The following is a 23,448-nucleotide window of genomic DNA, read 5'->3' as shown; positions in this document are numbered from 1 at the left end:
TCTAATAATAATAATAATTTTTTTTTTTTTTTTTTTTTTTTTGGTTACATTCGATCCCTTCTCTTTCTCTCATCTCCGCCTCTCCGCCCTTTCGCTCGTTGTCTAACGAACTCGCTCCGTGTCCCACAGATCAGTCATCATCTCTCTTCTCTCGGCGGCTACGGTGCATTGTAAGAACTCAGGTCATCTCTCCCCACTCCCTCTTTTCTTGAATTCATTTTGTTTCACTCGTAGTCTCAAAGATCTCCGCTCCACTCTATAATCTCTTTGCTAGGGTTTTGAGCCAGAGGGGATGACAAAATCACCCATTCATAAAAGTTGCTCTCAAGTATATTCCGTAAAAGAACAATTTTAAGTGCTCGTTTGCTTCCGTTTGTTGGCTCGGAGTACTAGCCGAGTAGCCCATGCTATTCTGTAGTAGTGATTTAGGTAAATTTCAATATTTCGTTTTCCTTTTCATGTAATTTCTCATTGTTCCAGTTACAGTTTCTAGAAAACAATGATAAAGCTTCATCAGTCTTTTAAGCTTTGAGGTTTGAGATTTCATATTTTGAATTGAAGTTACTGATCATATTGCTCAGCTCTGTTTCAAATTCTTACTTTCATCTAGGATGAAAACTTATCTTGAAAATGATTTTCTTCCTTTTTTATTTATTTATTTATTTATTTTAGTGGAGTAAGATTTCCATTGACATTTTAGAAGTTCAAACTTCCTAATGATGGCCTAGCTTGCCCATGCAGACATCATCATGATCAATCCTGTTATTTTTGTTAAAAGATGATTTTCCATAACTGCTTGGTGTATATATAATATCTCAATTAAATATTTGGTAGTACTTCAATTCTTACAGGACGAGAGGACTATAACGAGCTTAGATCCCTTAGCTATGGAGGAGCTGATGTCTTCCTCCTTGCATCTCTCTCATAAGTAGGCCTAGGTTTGAAAACATCTCAAAAAAGGTAATCTTTTTACAGCATTTGTTTTCCATTATTCGTTATTGTATCCAAAAGATAGTGGAATTAAATTCTTGAATCATAAAAATTAATGTCTGTTGTGCACTTTCTTTATCAGGAGGAGTTTTCTTCTTTCTTTAGAGTAAAAATTTTCAATCCCCTAGCTAAATTGAATTTCATTAAGACTTTAATAAAAGTAGGGGTTTTCAATTCCCATCTTCTTCTGCTTATTGATTGAGATAAATTGGTGGGATTAGAGCTTGAAACTCAGTTGTACGACTCAATAGTGAAGAAAGATAAGTACTCGAGGTACTAGCCATACATATGATGCAGATACACTGCTGCTCATTACGACATTACCATACAAGTACATCAGATCAGGGATGGCATAAGTAGGTGATGATGAGAGCTATTGCTGCTACTTTGTATAATGAACATCATATCACTATCATGTGATGTGAAATTCTGCAAATTTTCCCAAAGCTTTGACCTTTGGAAATTCTACATTGATATTAGTCTTTATCTTTTCAATCTTTTAGTTTCATCATTTGCTATAAGCATTCACCTGCGGATCTGTATTATTCATATTCTTTCTTTCTGTATCTGCTACTACTACTATACATTCCACTTAATACTATTCTCAGTTTTCATTAATCTTCCTTTTTTTTTTGGTGGTTGTTTTTGTTTTTGTTTTTGTTTTGTTTTGTTTTTATTTATTTATTTTTATAACTATTACTGCACAATCTTCTCATTTGTTTAACTGTATCAGTAAAAAGACTCATACAAACTATTAATAATATAGGTAGTAATGAATGGACATGTCATAAATTTAGGAATTCATATAATATTAATCATTGTTTAGAGGGTATTCATTTTCCACATCATGATGCATAAGGAATTTTCATTCTTCATTTCATGTAAGCCAATTTATATAACTTTAAATTAAAATTTGGATTATGCCATTTATAATTTCAACAGATATTTACTACATCCAATTCTTTTTCTGCTTTTGATCATTGAAAATCATGGACACAGTTTTGATGTTATTCTTTCCTTTTCTTTGCAGATCTTGTACACTAAAGTTTGGTAGTTGGCTTGCCATAGAGGAACCTTCATATTTAATAGACAAAAGGTAAATATTTATCTTAATTCTTGAAGTGATTATGTATGGATAAATCTTGGATCAATTTCCACAAAACACTTTTGAATATATAGGATTCGATAAAGTTATTGATTTTGCTATAAACAAAAACATTTAGCTTCTGTTACAATTGCTACTAATAGAATGTGCATTTTCAAATTATACTATGTTTTTAGTAAAAAATTGTAAAATTTTCTCAACATAAATTTGTAGAAAAATTTTATGTTGAGCAGGAAATGCCTTTTAGGTTGTTTAACTCAAACACGTTTCAGATATGCATTTGAGCTTGAGTTCAAAATTTTTGATTTATAACTCAAATATCAAACTCAAGCATTCCAGTCTTTCCAGACAGAGGGACGGTAAAAAAAAATGTAGGGTCAAATGCATTTGGGAAATACGTTTGACCTAAAAAAACATTTAATTATTTTAATTGTCTTACATATATTTGGTTTTTGACATAGCTGTATGTTTCTGACATGAGCTAACTCAAACTCATTTTTGAAAAGTAGTTTTTCATGTTTGTCTAGGCTTCAAAATCTTCTGATTATTGTCTAGGACGGGTAACATACTAACATATATGTAAAAAAACCCTTTATATGGTGTGTGGGGCATAAGGTATTAAAATTTTTATGCTGCCAGTCTAGAAGGGATCATAAATGAAACATAGAAGTTATAGGGAACTTTTATATACTGCTAAAGATCAGGGGAAAATATGATTTATTAGTTAAATATATGCTGAGACATGAAAAATACTATTAAAGGTCCATCTTAATTCTATCCATCTCCCTCCATCTTCCTCAACTCCTTTGCTGTCCTGGCAGCCATACACAAATTTCTTTTGCCGTGTAGAATCTCCTGATCTCCTTATTCTCTTCACTCATTTCCATATGTTACCCTTTTTGCATCTCTTCTGAATGTTTTTTTTAATAAATAAATAAATTATAAAGTTGTAATAATGCATTACTGAATGAAACTGGGAAGAAAATTCTGACGGATCTTGTGAAAGATGCCTCCAGCTTCTAACGGGAAAGGTTTAAAATAAGTGGTTATTTCTCTGCTTATTCCCCCACCCCCACCCACTTATTTATTTGTTTGTTTTTGTAATAAATTCATGATGACATATTTGATAATCACTATTATCATGTGGCTGTTTTCAGCAGAACGCTGTTCTGTAGACTGAATTTCTTTGTGAAGATGGAGAATCAAGTAATTGAGTTTGATATTGGCATCAGAGGTGGAGGCGGGAGCGAAGATGGAGATGGGGATGTTATTCTAGAAAATATGGACGATGCTGAAACCATGCCTAACTGCTCTCCTGCACATAGTAGTGATGCTCTTATTGTCAGTGGGATATACACTCCAACTGGCGACCTCGATCTTGAACCTTTCGAGGGCATGGAATTTGAATCTGAAGAGGCTGCCAAGGCATTTTACAACTCTTATGCACGCCGTGTTGGTTTCAGCACCCGCGTCAGCTCCTCACGCCGCTCCCGCAAGGATGGGGCCATCATACAGAGATCCTTTGTCTGTTCTAAAGAGGGATTTCGCAATTTGAATGAGAAGCGCACCAAGGACCGAGAAATCAAGCGGCCTCGCACAATTACCCGGGTTGGATGCAAGGCGGCCCTCTCTGTCAAGATACAGGATTCAGGCAAGTGGGTTGTATCCAATTTTGTCAAAGAACACAATCACGAGTTGGTTCCCCCTGACCAGGTGCACTGTCTTCGCTCCCATCGTCAAATCTCTGGCCCTGCCAAGACCCTCATAGACACCTTGCAGGCTGCTGGCATGGGCCCTCGGAGGATTATGTCTGCCCTTATCAAAGAGTATGGTGGTATTAGCAAAGTCGGCTTTACAGAAGTGGACTGCAGGAATTACATGAGGAATAATCGCCAGAAGAGCCTAGAAGGTGACACACAGCTCCTTCTGGATTATTTGAGGCAGATGGATGCTGAAAACCCTGATTTCTTCTTTGCAGTGCAGGGTGATGAGGATCAGTTTACGGGTAATGTCTTCTGGGCTGATCACAAGGCAAGAGCTAATTACAATTATTTTGGAGACACTGTTACATTTGACACAACTTACAGGTCAAACAGATATAGATTGCCATTTGCACCGTTCACTGGAGTAAACCATCATGGACAGCCTGTGTTGTTTGGTTGTGCATTCCTAATTAATGAATCAGAAGCTTCATTTATATGGCTTTTTAAGACCTGGCTTGCGGCTATGTTTGGTAATCCACCTGTCTCAATCACAACAGACCATGATGAAGTGATTAGATCTGCCATTATGCAGGTATTTCCAGAATCTCGTCACCGTTTTTGTAAATGGCATATATTCAAGAAATGCCAGGAGAAGTTATCCCATGTGTTCCTAAAGTACCCAAATTTTGAAGCAGACTTTCATAAGTGTGTTAACTTGACAGAGTCTACAGAGGAGTATGAATCCTGTTGGTTTTCTCTAGTCAGTAAGTATGAGCTCAGAGATCATGATTGGCTTCAAGCCATCTACTCAGATCGTAGTCATTGGGTGCCTGTATATCTGCGTGACACATTTTTTGCAGAAATGTCCATAACTCAGCGCAGTGATAGCATGAATTCTTATTTTGATGGATATGTGAATGCATCAACCAATCTAAATCAGTTCTTCAAACTGTATGAAAAAGCTCTAGATAGTCGCCATGAGAAAGAGGTTAAAGCTGATTATGATACTATGAATACCCTTCCAGCTTTGAAGACCCCCTCCCCTATGGAGAAACAAGCATCGGAGGTCTACACAAGGAAGATATTTATGAGATTTCAGGAGGAGTTGGTTGGCACTCTCACTTTCATGGCAACCAAGGTTGAGGATGAAGGAGGAGTAACCATATACCAAGTTGCAAAGTTTGGTGAAGATCATAAAGCTTACTGCGTTAGATTTAATGTTCTTGAGATGAAAGCAACATGCAGCTGTCAGATGTTTGAGTTCTCAGGTCTTCTTTGCAGGCATGTATTGGCAGTATTCAGAGTGACAAATGTTCTTACTCTTCCCTCTCATTACATTTTGAAGCGATGGACAAGGAATGCGAAGAGTACTGTTACACTTGAGGAACGTGTTGCTGATGCATTCAGTGGCTATTTGGAATCACATACTGTTCGATATAATATGTTGCGGCATGAAGCTTTTAAGTTTGTGGAAGATGGGGCAGAATCAGTTTCCTCTTATGTCATAGCAATGGCTGCTTTAGGTGAGGCTTCAAAAAAAGTTTCTCTAGCTGCTAAACATGATGGGAAGATCTCCTTGTTGAATGGATGGAACCAAGATGACTCAATCTCTGATGGTATCCAGGAGAATCTGAACATTGAGGATCAGCAAGGAACATTCACAAAGCTACTCTCTGAGGTTGGTATTTCTTCAGTTATTGTCCAGTTTTCTTGTCATTTCTGAAGCTGTGCGTGCAGTTAGCAGCATACTAGCAAAAGTGCTTGTTGAGAGTGTCTAGATGCTGCCAATTTGCCAAATAAAGATTATTACAACTTCATTACCATTTAATAGATCAAGGAAGTTCACCTAACAACCTTATGAAATTAGTAATGCTATTTAGTTCTTGCCCAAATTCCTTCCCATTTGGAGCAGTGCTTCATGTGATCCTTATTTCAACATCTCTCTGTTAGGGCATCCCCAGTAGGGGTTTTTTCCTAGATTTTGGAACAGTAAAAAACTTAGTGCTTGGTTTTTAACAAATGTAAAGGTTAGTTTTTTAGGGTTTTTTTTTTTTTTTTTTTTTTACTGCAAATAAGGGTTTTTAATGAGACCCACTTGCAGAGATTAAAAAAAAAAAAAGGAAAAGGAGTCGCAGGCGCGTGAAATGGTTATTGTTATTATTATTTTAAAAAAATTTTCATGTCAGCATTTTTTTTTTTTTTTGCTTTTTTATTCTTCCCTCTACCCTCTCTCTCCTACATGGCTATGACAAAATCCAACCTAAAAACCTCACTATTGAGGTTGCTCTATTGTTGTTGTAATGGATAATGTGCACAAGGATTCCACTCTGTGATGTAATAGTACATGTACAATTATGATTAGCATTTGATTAGAAGCCATTAATTGAGCTTCATAGCTATGAAGAGGGTGAAGTAGAGAGGAAGAAAGGGGGTTGAGCAGGTTATTTCTTGCAGAGAGAGAGAGAGAGAGAGAGAGAATATTGGGTGTATTGGCACCTTAGAATATTTCTAAATATTTATATTACATAGATTTCCTTGCTTTCAAATGAGGAAAACAAAAAGGGGGGAAAATGTCAGTGACACCCTCCCCAGTGTTAGTCAGGCCAAATATATTCCCTCCCCGATGTATAGTGTATCCACATACTCTTTGATGTGGCAATCTCAATATTCCACATTGAGGGTGCCCTAACCAAATTATGGAATATTTTTCCTTCTATATATATATATATATATATATATATTATTTTTTTTCTTTATTCAATACTTAAAGAATCCCATTCCTGTTTCCTTTGCTCTCATTATGTGAACCAAATGTTCTAATTCAGGGTTGCTAGGTTCAAGGGTCTAAGAGATGATTAGGGGGAGGATAGGGTTGGTGATTCTCCTTAAGTAGAGTAGTGGGATTATAATGCCACCATAAAGTCCTAGTCTGTAGAAGAAAAGAAAGCCAAATATGGGAGCACAGAGCCATTCCCTTCTGTAACCCTGAGGGTTGTTAAACCCCACCACTATTTATTCATTGCCTGTTATCCTCCACCCCTATTTACCCCGTGACTTGGCATTAGCTAGTATGTAATCAATGAAATTGGATGCATAAGGTCGTGATTCTTTCTCGGGATGTGATGATGGAAATTTTCCTCCTTCCAGTTGTCAAAAATGGCTTGAATAAATTCTTATGTTCCTACCAGTGTTACTGTCCTATTTTAATGGTTGGTTGGATGGATGTTCTCTATATTATTTGTATATTTTTGTCTAACTAACTACATGCATAATTTTGTAGGATGATGTGGACAGGAAGATCCATGAACTTACTTGTGAATTAGACTGCGCCAATAGAAGATGTGAAGTTTACCGTGTAAACCTCCTTTCAGTTTTGAAGGATATAGAAGACCATAAACAGCAATTGTCAATAAAGGTTCAAAATATAAAGATCAGCATGAAGGATGATCTCTGAAGATTTATATCTTTTTGTATAGATTTTTTTTTATTTTTATTTTTTTTTATTTTATTTTATTATTATTTTTTTTTGAGTAGGCAGGCATTTGTAGGTAAACATATTTGTAGCTTCAACTTTTACATAGATATCTTGATGACTAGTTAGTAATTGAATCTCTTTTGTGAGGTGTATAAAAATGGTAATGTGGCACCATGCCAAGTTTTTTCTGTGGCTGGCTGGTCTCTGTAGTTGGGTGTCAAAAGAAGCATTTTTATATTTTTACAATCTAATAACAATTTCGGTGCAGTACTTGTTTATGCTTTTACAGCACCTGCATTCAGGGAAGTTGGATGCAAATATGCAATAGTGAGTTTACATCCAAATTTGATAGATGTCTTGAACTCTTGATTTCTCCAGGAAACAGTGAGTTTCAAAAATTTCTTGGTGAGACAACATTTTTACTTACTAATTATATTACTGGTTACTAGTACTAACAAAATGTGACATAGCATGACTTCTATAGGTAGTATGAATCCTTATATTGCCTTGTTGCACATTTATGTGCAGTTGACAGCTTTTTCTATCCTGTTTAATATGCTTGTGCATTTAGCTATAAGAGTAACGTGAGTGAGTTTTTTTTAGGGATAAAGTACAAATAAGCCACTGAACTATTTGGGAAAAAGCAATTAAGCCATCGAACTCAAATAACTCCCAAATAAGTCATTGAACCCAGAAAAAAAGAGCAATGAACATTTTTAACAGGTTAACTCTAGGTTTTTGCTTACTGGATTGCCAAACATTTATTTTATTTACGTTTTTTTTTTTATTATAATCCACATACATAGTAATATATTTTAAAGTAATTATAATCAAAATAGTTTTGTCTTGTCTAGATCTAATTTATTTATTTATTATTTTTTTAACAAAAGATCCAGTGAAAAAATATTAATAAATAAATAAATCAAATCTCGAGAAGACAAAACTATTTTGATTATAATAATTTTAAAATATAATACTATCAAAGTGGATAATATTAATAAAAATAATAATAATAAAAAAGTAAATAAAATAAACATTTGGCAATCCAATCAGCAAAAACCTGAAGTTAACCTGTAAAAAATGTTAATTGCTCTTTTTTTCAAGGTCCAATGGCTTATTTGCTCTTTTTTACCGGGTTCAATGGCTTATTTGAGGGTTATTTGAGTTCGATGGCTTAATTGCTGTTTTCCAAATAGTTCAATGGCTTATTTGTACTTTATCCTTTTTTTTTTTTTTTTACTTTTAACTATTTGTGGATTTTAAAATTTATAATTGTAAACATGTCAAAATTTAATTTAATTGATAACTATGAAATTTCAATTCAAATTATATGTTATTAATTATATATTACATTAAAAAATACATTGCATAAATTTTTAAATATTTAATAACAAAATTAAATAAGAAAAAAATTAAAAAGAAGAAGCTACAAAGGAGTTTTTTGCAGTTTTAGTCCCACGACTAGTGTCACTGATAACTTTAATTCACGACTTTTAAAACTTGCAGAATTGGTTCACGACTATTGAAAATGCACCGTGAATCTTGAATGCAAGATGTAACTTATATTTCTACTTGGTTTTTATGTTATGCAACAGTTACGTTCATTAATTAGATTTGTTAAACAAATGTAAATAACAAAAGCTGAAAGCATAAATTAAAACAATAACACAAGAGAATTGTTACGCAGTTCAGAGCGCTTCTCCTACGTTTGCGGGGCAACCCACGTCTGCCCAATCCACTATAGATGTTCACCAAGGAGTATTACAAGAGGTAAGTACAAATGGCTCTCAGCCTTTACCACTACAGCCCTTCTTAACACCTATTCAGGACTGAACTGTGCATGCCATAACAAACTTCAAGATAAGCTTCAGCAGAACCAGCTACAGGTTATGTAGCTCAGAATTAAAACCCTTAATAAAATATATAATATAAGCCGTTTAATTTGATAACTTTGTAGAGAAAGCTTGCACTCAGAATAGTAGTTCCAAATCAGCAACTTTCCTCATTGATGTGACTTCCTTTTATAACAAAGTTTAATCAACCACCTTGATCCTTAATATTAGCCTTCCTTCTTTTTCGATTAACCACAGCCACACACTTTTGTTTGAAGACTTCACTGTAGTAAACTGCTGACTTCCCTTTCATTTGTCAAAGCATGCTAACCATTCAATTTAACTATACGTGATAGCAAGTGGTCCAAAAAAGATTTAAACTAACTTAATTCTAATTTAAATCTAATAAAAATGAAACTAAATAAATTAGCCAATAAAGGTTAATGTGTACTAAAATTGTACACTTATAATCTCCCCCTCTGGCAATTTATTTGGTAAAACTATAGTATCTAATACTTTGGGCAAAATATATATATAACAAAAATCAAATTAGTTTTATTTGAAACCCTTAGTATAAGTACTGAACAAAACTTAACGTAAAGAAATTAAACTTAACTCTCTTTGGACCACGTGCCATCAGTGTACTTATTAAAAACCACTGATCTTTGATTGTTGAATATCCTTTAGACAGAGTCCAGAAAGCCACAAACACAAATAGAACAAAAATCAAAATTTTTCCCATAATAGAAGCTGGTAAGCATTAAACCATAACACATTCAAAGATAGGAATTTACCATAATATTTGTTCATAAGAGTAGTAGTCCAAAAACAAACCATTTGCAGCCATCAGATCCAAAGTCATCCCAAAATATACCATAACTACTACTACTCTCCCTAACTTAGTGAGCCTTTTTTTTTTTTTTCCCAAAACAACTTACCAAAACAACTCCCCCTTACTCCAAAAACTCACCCTTTTTGTCAAATAAATGACAAACCGAGCAAGGTGAACATCAATATAGTGGATTAGATCAACGTGCAGACGGGGTGCCCGAAACCGAATCTTCGTCGTCATCTTCAGTTTCTGAACCGGAAGAACTAGGGCCGGTATCAGCTAGAATCCGGGCATGAATCTCCTCCATGCGAGTGATTTCTTGAATTTGTGCATCACGCAATTTTTCCATTCCGGATATAGTCACTTGTTGAGAGGCTACAGAGTGCCGAAGCTGTGCAATAGAGGTTTCAAGAGTGATCACAATTTGTCTACGGTCAACAAGGGTTTGAGGCTCCTTTGGGACAGCCCGGGAACCTGGAATAGAAGCCGAGACTGTGTAAGCGAATGAGGCTGGAGCTGATACTGGTGGGGTTGCTGTAGCTACGCCAGGGAGCACATTGAGTGAAACACGATCATCATAGTGGTCTTTCTGAGTTAGACGATCATCATACTGATAAACATTGTCATGAGCAGTTACAACTTCATCCTTATATGGCTTAAATCCATGATCCTGAAGAACACCAAAAATCAGACTAGGATATGGTAGATGAATTTTGGCCTCCCCCTTTTTCAAAAAGGACATAAGGTGCGAAAAATTAATAACTCCAAGATTGAATGGGAGCCTGTTTCTGATCTTGTAGAGTAAAGCCGCCAGCTGATTTGAGACAAGATGATGTCGGACTGCCGGTATCCAATTTGCCGAGGCAAGACGGAGAAGAACCGAGTAAACAGTGGTGAGCTTCAAACTCTTGAGTCAAAGTCGCAGCCAATAAATGAGGACTTGGATCGGGAACGGCTTGATGATTTGGAGTTTCCAAGTAGGCATTAATTTCCGCCGGACCAAAAGGCTACCACTTATCCCGAATAAACACCTGTTGGAAATGTGCCGAACCTTCAGTAAATGTATCCATGGTGAGGTTGGTGTAAAATTCGACAGTTAACCAAGCAGAATATGACCCAACGTGTTGAAGAGAGGCAAATAAATGTTGTTCTCGTAGAATGGGGATGATGTTGCATTTTTCAGTCAACTCCTCCACATTGATTGATTTTTCTAGAATAAAATATCTGTTGGCATGGACCCTCCATTTGGATGAAAGCGCAGGAGATAGAAGAATGGGTATATATGACTTTTTGGTCCCTTTTGATTTCGAACCGGATGGAATAGATACAGCTGGAGTTTCAGCAACAGTTCGGGACCTAGTCATCCGAGGTGGAAGTGTGGACCCCCTTCTTTGTTGCTTGCTTTCAGACACAGTTTCCACATCATCTAAATGAGACAGTTTTCTCTTCTCAACAGTACCTGAAATAGACAGTTTTTCTTTTCCTTTCCGGGAAGATTTTGACAGAGGCACAATGATGATGGGGAAAGAGTCATGGGTAGGTGATACAGGGATATGAGCATGCTCCGGCTTGGATAGAGGGGCAGGAATGGTTATGGGTATAGTGAAAGCAGAGCAAGACACGGGTAACACAGAGGCAGAGATATGCTGAGCAACATTTCGAATAGAAAAATTCGAAGGTAAGGAATGCATAAAATCAGATAAAGCAATCAAATTTTCAGAGACAATAGGTGAGAAGAAAATTCTAGGTAAATTGTGAGTAGAATGATCATAAGGATCCCAGTCAGAGGCAACGAATGAACATCAAGATTACCACTAGGCAAGGTAGAAAATTGTCCAGGCATAGAAACATTGAAATCTATTTTTCTAGATGTGGATATCGAGTGGATATCCTCTAAAGGATAAGAAGACAAAGGAGATACCAATTTTTGTGGAGAAGAGGCTGTCACTGTTTCGGCCAGTGGAGGCGGTAGCTCAGCGGCTGTCTCAGGCAGAACAGGCCATGGTTCGGTGATGATATGTCGGGCAAGAGCTTGGAGTTGCCGGTTTTCTTTGTCTGTGAGACCCTCAAGGAGAGCCAAATTTTTCTTGATAGCGGCAAGGACGCGATCTGTAGCTTCAGAAGATAGTGGGGAATCGTCATCTATTATTTTTCGGAAGAGATCAGCCCTCTCAGATGATGATGCATAGGTGATGAACGGATTTTCCATGGTTGAAGCTTGGTGAAGTTTGGCAATGGTGGAAGAGTGAGAGGTTGAAGATGGGAGGGTGAGATGGTTTCGGCGTAGGGTATAGGCAAGAAGAGACAAGGCAATTAATTTTTGATATGTGGGATTCTCAAAAGGCGTGGGATGTGATGGATGATGAGACTAGCTTTTAAGTCTAAGATTTAGAGTTAGAATAGGAGAGATTTGAGTGGAGTTTGTTTGGTAATAGAATCTGAAAGTAAGATTCGAGTAGAATAGGTGTTTAAAAGGGAATGGAAATTTAACGCAAAGTTTGGATGGAAAAGGAATTAAATAGGTAAGGTAAGATTTGTATGGAACAATCATACAATCATACGGCCAAAACAGAACCACACGAATTTATTTATTTATTTATTTATTTATTTTTGTGTTCGATTCTGCAAAACAAAAAAAATAGCACGGTTATGAAAATAAGAAATTAAATTTATTTGTGATACCTGATTTGATCGAGGAACCTTAAATCGTGGGTTTGTAGACTCCAAGAGCCGCTCTAAGTAATTCAAATCTTGATTTGTCCAATGGTTTTGTGAATAAATCTGCGAGATTTTTGTCGGTAGAAATGTACTCTAAAATTATTTCTTTTTCTTCGACTAGTTCACAAATAAAGTGATGGCGAATGTCTATGTGCTTCGTTCTGGAATGTTGAACCGAGTTTTTGGAGATGTTGATCGCGCTGGTGTTGTCACAAAAGAGTGTCATGTTTTTCTGATCTAAACCATAGTCAAACAACATTTGACGCATCCAGAGTAGCTGTGTACAGCAACTACCCGCAGCTATGTACTCAGCTTCTGCAGTGCTGAGTGAGATTGAATTCTGCTTTTTACTGAGCCAGGCAACTAGATTTTTTCCAATAAAGAAGCACCCGCCAGATGTGCTTTTTCTGTCATCGGCGTTTCCAGTCCAATCAGCATCGCTAAACCCTGTAAGACTAAGATTAGTGTCATTTGAATACCAAATACTGTAATTAATCGTACCTTTAACGTATTTTATAATACGTTTTACCGCCTTCAAGTGTGACTCTTTTGGATCCGCTTGGTAACGTGCACAAATCCCGACACTTACCATGATGTCTGGTCTACTAGCAGTTAAGTATAATAGACTGCCTATCATGGTGGAGTCAACAGGAGTTCCTTTTTCGTCTTTGAACAATTTGGTTGTCGTTGAGATAGGCGTTCGGGCATCTTTGGCCGATTCAAGACCAAATTTTGATAGGTGATTTTTCGCGTATTTTTCTTGGGATGTAAAGATCCCTTCTTTTGACTGATTTACTTGTAGTCCGAGAAAATACGTCAGCTCACCGATCATGCTCATTTCAAACTCTTGTTGCATGACTTTGACCAGTTGTTCCGTTTCACCTATCTGTGTGGATCCAAAATCAATGTCGTCAACATAAACTTGTGCAATAGTTATGTGTTTACCTGATCGTTTTATGAACAAAGTTTTGTCGGATCCTCCTCGTTTGTAATTGTTCTGAAGAAGATATTGAGCAAGTCTTTCATACCAGGCTCTTGGGGCCTGTTTCAGTTCGTATAGAGCTTTTTGCAGCTTGTATACATAGTCCGGATGGTGAGGGTTTACAAACCCTTTTGGTTGAGCTACATATATATCTCCCGTGAGATAGCCGTTTAAAAAGGCTGTTTTAACGTCCATATGAAAGAGCTTAATTTTTAGAGTGCAGGCAATAGAGAGAAGTAGCCGGATCGATTCTAGACGAGCGACAGGGGCAAACGTTTCGTCGTAGTCGATTCCCTCGATTTGAGAATAACCTTGAGCTACAAGACATGCTTTATTTCGAGCGATGTTGCTGGCTGCGTCAGTTTTATTGCGAAAGTCCACTTGGTGCCTACAACATTTACATTATCAGGTTTAGGAATTAGAGTCCATACCTTGTTTCTTTCGAATTGCCCCAGTTCTTCTTGCATGGCCTTAATCCAGTGTTCATCTGTCAAAGCTTCTTTGATATTCTTTGGTTCGATCTGAGAAGTATAACAGGCGTAACCGGCCAGTTGGAGATAGTCGCGCTTTGGTTTCCCTCTAGTTTTTACACTGGGATCTCCAATGACATTTTGTATTGGATGATTTTTCTGGATACGAGTTGGAATGTCAATGTCATCTTGTTCATTATCCGATTCCGATTCTGGTTCAGGTTCAGGTTGAGTTGGTGTGGGTGACGACGCAGGTGACTCTGGATCTGGTTTAGAAGTTTCAGGATCAGGCGTTTTAGGACGGTTCGCATCAGGTTCTGTCGCTGACTCAGGTTGCGAAACTTCAACAATCTCACTCGGTTGATCATCGATTACAACATTGGTGAACTCTATGATGGTTTTGGTCACCTTGTTGTATGCACGGTAAGCCATGCTGTTTGTTGAATAACCGAGAACGATCCCTTCGTCGTTTTTTGGTTCAAATATTGCAACAGGACTTCTATCTTTCAAAATAAAATATCGTGAGCCAAAAATGTGAAAGTATTTAATGTTCGGCTTCTTACCTTTCCATAATTCATATGGTGTTTGATTTGTGCCTGGACGGAGATAGAATCGGTTGATGATGTGACATGTTGCGTTTACAACCTCTGCCCAGAATTTCTGTGGTAATCCCTTGGCGTTTAGCAGTACCCTTCCCATTTCTTGAATTGTGCGATTTTTCCGTTCAACGACTCCGTTTTGTTGAGGTGTCTTTGTAGCTGAATACTCATGGGTAATTCCTGATTGATTGCAAAAGTCATCGAACAGCTTGTTTTCGAATTCTCTGTTGTGGTCACTTCGAATTCGAATAATGGGTTCGTTTCTTTCTTTTTGAGTTTTAGTCCCAGTGTTTTGAACGCTTCAAGTGCTTTGGACTTTTCCCTGAGAAAGATTACCCACGAAAAACGTGAGAAGTCATCAACACATACCAGTATGTATTTCTTACCTCCAAAACTCTCTGTTTGAGTTGGACCAATGAGATCCATGTGGATCAGTTCTAGGCAATGACTCGAGTTTATGGTATGTTGAGCTGGATGAGATGATTTGGTCTGTTTCCTAGCTTGACAGACACCACAAATGGTTGATTCGACTTTCATCTTGGGTAAACCACGAACACCTGCTGTCTTTATTAGTTTATCAAGTAATCTATAACTCAGATGCCCCAGTTTTTGGTGCCATAGCTCAGCTTCATCTGTGCTGGACCTGCAACAGAAAATATTGTTAGTTAGAATATAGCAATTATCAGTTGACCTTTTACATTCCATAACGCATTGATTTGTTTTGTCCAAAACACTGCAGTTGTTTTTGGTGAAGCACACATTCCAGTTTTGGTCACACAGTTGACTTATACTTATAAGATTTGCGTGAAGTTTACTGACAAGCAATACTTTTTCTAGCTTTGGCAAGCCAACTACATTTAGCGCGCCTATGCCAGTAACCTGACCTTTAATACCGTCGCCAAAGGTCTGGCATTTACGTTACTTAGGAATTTGGCATTTCCTGTCATGTGACGGGAACACCCGCTGTCAAAGTACCATTTTTCTTCTCTTCCTGCACTTTAAGTGTGAAATGAGACAAAAGAAATATAGTAAGTCTTTTTGACCCAAATCTGTTTGGTAAAAGGTTGGATGTTCTTGTGCCTGAACTTCTCGATTCTTTGATCCTTGTAGAAGTAGTAGCATTCGGGTCTGGTATGGGCACACAACCTGCAATAATGACATACGGGGTTATAGAGTTTGTAATGTAGTTTATTTGATCGCACTATACCATTACTTTGTCTCGTTGAGCTAGATTCCGGGACGTCCACTGGATCAGGTCCTGATGCTTTGACGAAAACTGTTTTTCCTTTTGAAGCATCCACTAGATCAGGTCCTGACCCTTTGACAAACACTGTTTTATCTTTTGACGTACTTCCAGTGAAACCCAAACCGAATTTTGTAGAAGTTTTTGTTCGGGAATCAAGGATTTTGTCAAATGTTGAGGTGGTGTCCATCATTTGGATTTGTCGTTTGTAGGTGCTTAGCTCCTGCTTTAGGGTCTGCACTTCCTGTTTCAGTTTCTCTTCTTGGTCAGCAGCTTCTTTGAGAAGTACATTCCTATCGGCTATTTGATTTTGATACACTTGGCTAGCATTTGTTACAATCCTTATCTCACTAGCTAATCTACGATTTGCTTTTCGTAGGGCTTTCCATTTGGGGTACAACTTATTAAACTCAACTTCAAAAGATAAAGCATTTAATTCTAAATCTTCCGTTGAGACATATTCACCACTCTTTGAGTCAGCTCCTTCAACAGGTTCTGAATAACCAGCAACACATGCAGTAAATGCAACAAAATTACCAGAAATTTCTTCTATATCAGATCAAGTTGTTTCAATGTCAGGTTCGTCGTCACTCCAGGTAATGGCTGACATAGATTTTTTGCGTCTGAGATGGGTAGGGCACTCGGCTTGGACATGTCCAAAACCTTCACACTCATAGCATTTGATTCCTTTATTGCTAGATTTTTCCTTGGACTGCCCTGGACGTGATACAGCCTGTTTGAAATTTGCGAGCTTGTCCTAGGGCAAGTTTTTAATGATGTTGCTCCTCTTTGTGAATTTTTGTTCCGCGAATTTTTTGAAACCTGTTTCAAAATTTTAGAAAACTTTTTAGTAAAAAAACAATTGTATCATCACCTGGTTCGTCTGAATCAGATACAACATTATTTTCTTCAGCGGCAAAAGCTACATTTTTTTTTATTTTTTCGTGTGATCAGTTAAGATTTCCATTTCATAGGTTCTAAGATTTCCCATTAACTGAGTAACCGTTTTGTTCTCCCAGCCATCATGTTTCTGGATAGCCGTGACTTTCATTCTGAACCTCGGTGGTAAGGATCTCAGAATTTTTTAACAAGTTTTGCTTGCGAGAAAGGTTCACCAAGGACCATCGCACGATTCGCCAGTTCCTGTACGCGTGTGTGAAAGTTTGTGATGGTCTCATCCTCATTCATCCGAAGCTCTTCAAAGTCGGACTGGACCAGTTGCAGCTTTGATTGTTTCACTGACGTAGTTCCTTCGTAAGTTGACTCAAGGGCCTCGCAAGCACCTTTAGCTGAATCAATACCTGCAACTATTGAAAACTGACTTTCATGCATAAGTGAGTAAATCGTATCTAAGGCCTTGTCATTGTTTCCAGCATTAGTTATCTCAGTTTTGGGACCACTCGGTTTTAGGTTTAGTTACTCGCGTTCCATCATCACTGGTATTGGCTTTAGTTGGATGAGTCCAACCTGTTACCACTGTAACACCCCACTTTTCTTAAACTTAATTAAAGTTCTAAAACCAAAATAGGATAAACTAAGCAGCGGAAAATCAAACTTAATTAACAAACTTAGTGGCAATGTCACCGCCACAACCACCTTCCCACGGTGATTGTACAGGCTAAGGGTAAAACTAAACATCAAAACAAACTAACATCCGAAATTTACTACATTAAAGTAACTTGGGGAAAAGTACCCCGGTGTCTGTCACCAACAAAACAAAAGGTGTCTACATCCATAATCCATAACATCATAAAAGATCAAAGAGTTTAGACTACATAGCAACTAACTACACTAGTCTAACTCGAGCACTCTCAAAAGCTGGGCCCACCTGAAAGGGGTTTTGCAAATAGACAAATAGAAAACACCCGTTAGCACGAAGCTAAGTATAACCACACTCAACCCTGTAAAATACTACAGTATATACTTTGGAAAAACATTTGCTCACATTCCAATTCAAGCAATCTCAATCATTTAGACAAACTTTAAGATAGACTACAAGCTTTCTATATGCTCGCAACCTATAATATCAACAGGCATGCTTCATCAATAAATAACTTATCAACATAATCACTCTAACACATATTCAACATAGCAAAACTCAACTCTATAGAACAACATCATCACGATCTCATGCTATCAAACAATTACGTACTATCAATCAATAAGAAAATATTATCATGCTTTCAAGTTCTCATCATGCAAACTAGAAATATAAGACATCAATATGCAACTAAGGCAATCATACTCAATATACAATCTCGGGTAATCGATCTGAATATGCAATCTAGTGCAAACATTCTCATCATGCAATCTCGTGCAAACATTATCATTATGCAATCTCGTGCAAGATTCTTATTATGCAATCTGGTGCAACATTCTCATTATGCAATCTCGTGCAATACTATACTCTAATGCAATAGGATGCTATAAATAAGTATACTTATACACTCGTTTGTAAATAGAATACTTTTCTGTGGAGGTTTCTTAGAGTCACAAGGACTCACATGCTTCTTTCTTTCTTAGAGTCGCATTGACTCACTTTCTTAGAGTCGCCATGACTCACTTTCTTTACAAATGAACGAGGTAGGAACTTCACCGTATCGTGAACGAACCTATCCGGGCACGGCGTCTAGCCGACCGAATATCCGTATCGTCCACCGAACCACTCTCTTGGTTATATGCTCAACTATCTGGAATCAGGTATCGAACTTTTAGCGTGCACACCCCCTGACCAGGATTCCAAGCCTGGCGGGCAGTTTCCAACCTCGTAACGTGGGAATACACTGCGTTACATGTCATCGGATCGCAATGTCCGGTTATCCTCTCCGAAAGGACATAGTCTTAACGGGCCCTGCAAGACCTCACTGATATACAAAATATATATATCTCTCTCATGCACCAAACTTATGCATGTCACATCTCAACAATCTTCTCAATGCAGCAAGGTAATAACATACCACAAGCTCATGACTTTTTGAAAATAATACTTAGGCTCACGTTGGCCATTTATGCACTTATAAAACATGATATGCTTGAAATGTAAGATTACTGTGCAATCATACTTCAATTCTATATATCACAGTGAACTCTCAAGAACACACAATCATGCCTGGTTGCAAAATAACATACTCTATACATTTCTACCATCAAAATAGACTTCAATTTCCATTGAACATACAACACATTCTAGTCATGCTTTTCTAACAATTCTTATTCACCAAGTGTTCACGCTTCTCTATTCAAATACTCAAATAGCATCAGGAAGGTAATACCAAGCAATTCCCATAGGCATAGCAAGTCTGATGATTTCATATAACATTATTGTGAAGCATTTTATCACAAATTCTACCATAACATGCTCATTTCTAATCCAATTTCAACGAAATCAAAGGCCAAACGTGCCTCATGACGTCCCCAAGATACCAAGCCACAAGGCCCCGTGACACCCGGTCTGAAACGACACGTAGCTGAGCCACAAGGGCCCAACCACTGCACAGGTAGCCTGCAACGGTCCTAGTGGCGGGGCTAGGGGAGTCCCGCCGCCTGGAGCCGTCCAGCGGCGGCCTAGGGCTACGGCCCTTGCCTAGGGCCGTCTAGCCACGGCTCCCCTCGTGGGCCGTTGGCTAGGTCCGTGACTTCCACTGGTGCACACTGTGAGGTGCACCAGTGACTCCTTCTTCACCTGTAATGCAAAACCAGGAAATTTTCCACTTTCAAAACATCAACAATACATCATTCAACATCAACAAGTCATCTAATAACTCAAACACACAATATGCTAGCATTTCTACACATTTCTAACTACATAGCAGTGACTTTACAAAGTCAAAAAGAGATTGGGAATCCATGGGGTTATACCTTTAACCAAGATCCAAAGCTAAGCACTTGATTCTTGAGCTCACCCCAGAGCTAGACACTTCAACGAGTCAACTGTAGATTAATCGCACCACTTTCATTACTCAAGCTATTATTATTACAATAATAGTATTAACCATCTTTATTATTTTTAATCCAATATTTCCCATAATCCTTTCTTTAATTTACTTATTCTCAACTTTAAAATCCCACTCCTTTATTACTCAATCATTTCAATAATCTTTAACATGTCACCTTCGTTAATAATTCCTCATCATTTTTCAACAACGTGATTGCTACTAATTATTATTCGTACTTAGTCCATTTCCTAACCACCATGATCATTTAACCCAATATTCCAACATAAATCATCCTTATAATATTGGTATCCATCCACCATCATTCCTTTATTATCATAATCTAAGTTTAACACCATAATCGCCTCCACAATAACAATCCTTATTATTATTCACAATAATCCCTTCATTAGGTTATTATAACCTTATTTGTCTTTTCAAAATAATGAGGGTGTATTAAAACTAGACAAATGTCAATAACTGGATTCAAACTTAAGCCTTCAACATACCAAACCATTCCTTAACCACTACACTAAACTGTTTCTTAATCATAACCTCAACAATAAATAGCTAAGTATCTTCATAAACCATTTTAATAAAATAAAATCTTCATCATCTTACCCAGCTACTGCCCTTGCCAAACTGTAGCTTCTGCAGTTGCCAAAGCTTTCATCGTACGTACTGTTGGAGGAGGAGAAAAGCTCGACGCCGCTCGCTGTCATCGGTGGCTACTCTGCTCGCCGGAAATAGAGGAGAGGGAGAGAGATCGTCAGAGCTGCGACCACCGCCATCCACTGTCACTGCCGTCGACGAGGAGAAGGGATGTCCTTGCCGGAGAAGTTGCTCCGTTCTCGTTGCACCTACCTCGATGGTCGAGCTACACCGCGATCTGCTAGCTTGCCTTGAGAAGAAAAAGGGGAAGAGGTGAGGTGTCGGCTGGTGGTGGTTGCGCCGAACATACACCGGAGAGGCAGAGCTAAAAGAGAGAGACGAGGTTCACGGTGGGTCGGTGGCTGACCGATTATTCCATTGTTGTTGTTGTTTTCAGATGAAATGAGTGTTGGGTAATAAGGTGGAAAAATCCCAAAATAATAATCCTACAGAAAGATTAATATTAAATGGGAAAACAGAAAAACTAGGAAGGAAAAGGTGGAAACTTTGGGTATAGGTTAGCACGAGTTTGAACACAAAGTTCTTTTCATTAAAACCTTATTTGCTACCCCCCACAAGTGCTAGGAGCATTGTAGCCTAGGTTTCCCAGGATAAAACGTGCTACGATTCTTTGTTTAAGCACCTAAACAAAGAACCCGGCAAACAAAGCAAGGCAATGAACACTGTTGGCTAAAGAAGAGAGTAGAAGCAGAGTTTTGGTGTTGAAAGCTTACTGGAATTCCTTGTTTTTGTACTGTGTAAAATGCTACTGTTCTACCTCTCTTTATATAGGGCTATTGGAGTGATAACATTCAACATCGCCATTAATTGGTATTAAAACCAATTGTGTAACACCTGTAACAGCCACCCACTAACTAGGATTAAACTCAGATTTAAAATTTGGAATTAAAACAATATTAATTCCGTAACAGAAGAGTTTAATCTGCACAACAGGCTGAACTTTCGGGTTTCAGACCGTTGGGCTGCAGGTTCGCTGTTCAGGACACGAGAGTACAAGGAGATGCAACCCGATACCGAAGTTTGTTCGAGTACAAGGAGATGCAACCCGAGAGTGCACCTCTCATGTGCTCTCGGTGCACCACAATCTCTCGTGCTCTCTGTAGCACAGTGACTATATCGGTTGGAAAATGATACCGAAGTTTGGCATAACATAGCCCGCAAGGCCAGCCAATTTCCGGACGACATTAGAGCCCGCAGGTGCCGGCGCACACGAGCTCGGGCTTGTTGGAATTTGAATTGCCCACCCCCCCCCCCGCGCGCACGCGCGCACGCGCGCGCGCGAGAGAGAGCCTCTATGCTATACAATTCTATAAGCTTCAAAAGAGCTCTTGTATATAAGGGGGGGGGGGGGGGGGGGGGGGGCAAATCCTCTTTCCAAACTAATGTGGGACAAAGAACACTTTTTCCCTTCATTTCCCAACTCAAATGGGTCTACTTTGAGAATCAATATCTCATTCACCCATTATCCGTTTTGAGCGTACAATATATCAATCTCTTCATCTTATTACGAAGAACCCGAATAACTTTGACTCGACCCAAATCGGAAGTGGATCCCACTGATAATTGTACCACAAAATAGCCACTTAATATGCCATTTTATGCCATTTTAAGCTACTTTTTTCCAACAATCCCCCACATGAATTAAAAATTGATTTTTGGGGTATTTTAAAAACAGAAACAACTGTGTTCAACGGTCGATCCCTGCATAGGATAGGTAGGGCCACACCCTTTGAACTTTCCCTCGTGAAGATACATTTACTCTACTGGCTGTACGGTAGAACACAATGTCTTTGAACCGACTGTCGTTTGTGTAAACGATGACATATCTCACACAGGAACCTCCCAACCATGCTTTGTTCTCATGACTGTGCCCATTTTGGTCGTGGGTCACCATTCCTGGTTCTGCAAGAGTTTGTGAAGAATTGTGCCCATCAATTCTCCTTTGAAGCAACCCTCACTTCTCTCTCACATAGGTGATTCTTTTCCGAGTATCCCGCATACTCACATATGTCAACCGACATTCGAATCACTAAAGCATTTAACATGCTAACCTAGTGCGGGAGCCACTGTTTCTAACGAGGAGTGGTAGGGAATCCGAGACCCCCACAGTGACACGCTCCGTTTCATAATTTAGTTGTCTCATTGAACCTAGGTGCTAGTTAGGTTGGGTGTCCACTATAGAACTTTATACCAAGGGCTTTAGACCCATTCCTCGTCTCAACTTCTCCACAGCTACTCTACATAACCCTTTGGTTAGCGGATCCGCTATATTGTCTTTTGCCTTTACGTAGTCAATCGAGACAATACCAGTTGTGAGAAGTTGTCTAATGGTATTATGTCTACGACGCACATGTCTAGACTTACCATTATACATATGATTCTGTACTCTTCCAATTGCGGCTTGACTATCACAATGCACACACATTGGAGGTACAGGTCTTTCCCAATTAGGAATATCCTCTATAAAATGGCGTAGCCATTCAACCTCTTCACAACATTTGTCCAAGGCTATCAGCTCAGATTCCATCGTGGATCTAGCTATCATGGTCTGTTTAGAGGATTTCCATGCAACGGCTGAACCTGCTAGTGTAAACACATAGCCACTCGTGGACTTGGAGTCCTTAATGTCAGATATCCAGCTAGCGTCGCTATACCCTTCAAGTACAGCAGGATATCTCTCATAGTGCAGTCCAAGGTCTCGAGTATACCTTAAGTATCTCAGAACCTTCACTATTGCCGTCCAGTGCATGGTACCGGGGTTACTCGTATATCTACTGAGTTTACTAACCACAAAGGCAATATCTGGCCTAGTACAGCTCATAAGATACATCAAACTACCAATAACCCGAGCATATTCTACTTGAGAAATACACTCCCCGTGGTTTTTGGTTAGAT

General features: G+C 38.3%; 1 protein-coding gene across 4 annotated transcripts; it reads left to right on the top strand.

The window, feature by feature from the left end:
• Positions 1-53: 53 nt before the first annotated feature.
• LOC109189707 (protein FAR1-RELATED SEQUENCE 5) lies at positions 54-7,543 on the top strand. 4 transcript variants are annotated; one of them, XM_019340329.1, is made up of 5 exons: positions 54-170; positions 852-960; positions 2,021-2,086; positions 3,256-5,476; positions 7,079-7,543. In XM_019340329.1, the coding sequence occupies exons 4-5, from the start codon at positions 3,290-3,292 to the stop codon at positions 7,250-7,252; spliced, it is 2,361 nt and encodes a 786-aa protein (XP_019195874.1). In that variant the 5' UTR covers positions 54-170; positions 852-960; positions 2,021-2,086; positions 3,256-3,289; the 3' UTR covers positions 7,253-7,543. The 4 variants fall into 4 exon arrangements, with proteins under 4 accessions (XP_019195874.1, XP_019195869.1, XP_019195865.1 ...); XM_019340324.1 differs by having other exon boundaries at positions 54-182; XM_019340320.1 differs by lacking the exon at positions 54-170 and having other exon boundaries at positions 856-960; positions 3,253-5,476.
• Positions 7,544-23,448: the final 15,905 nt, after the last annotated feature.

Source organism: Ipomoea nil, unplaced genomic scaffold (genome assembly GCF_001879475.1).
Source record: "Ipomoea nil cultivar Tokyo-kokei standard unplaced genomic scaffold, Asagao_1.1 scaffold0202, whole genome shotgun sequence".
NCBI classification, from domain to species: Eukaryota; Viridiplantae; Streptophyta; class Magnoliopsida; order Solanales; family Convolvulaceae; genus Ipomoea; species Ipomoea nil.
The sequence above is the reverse complement of the archived record's forward strand: the minus strand, read 5'-3'. Positions and strand labels throughout refer to the sequence as shown.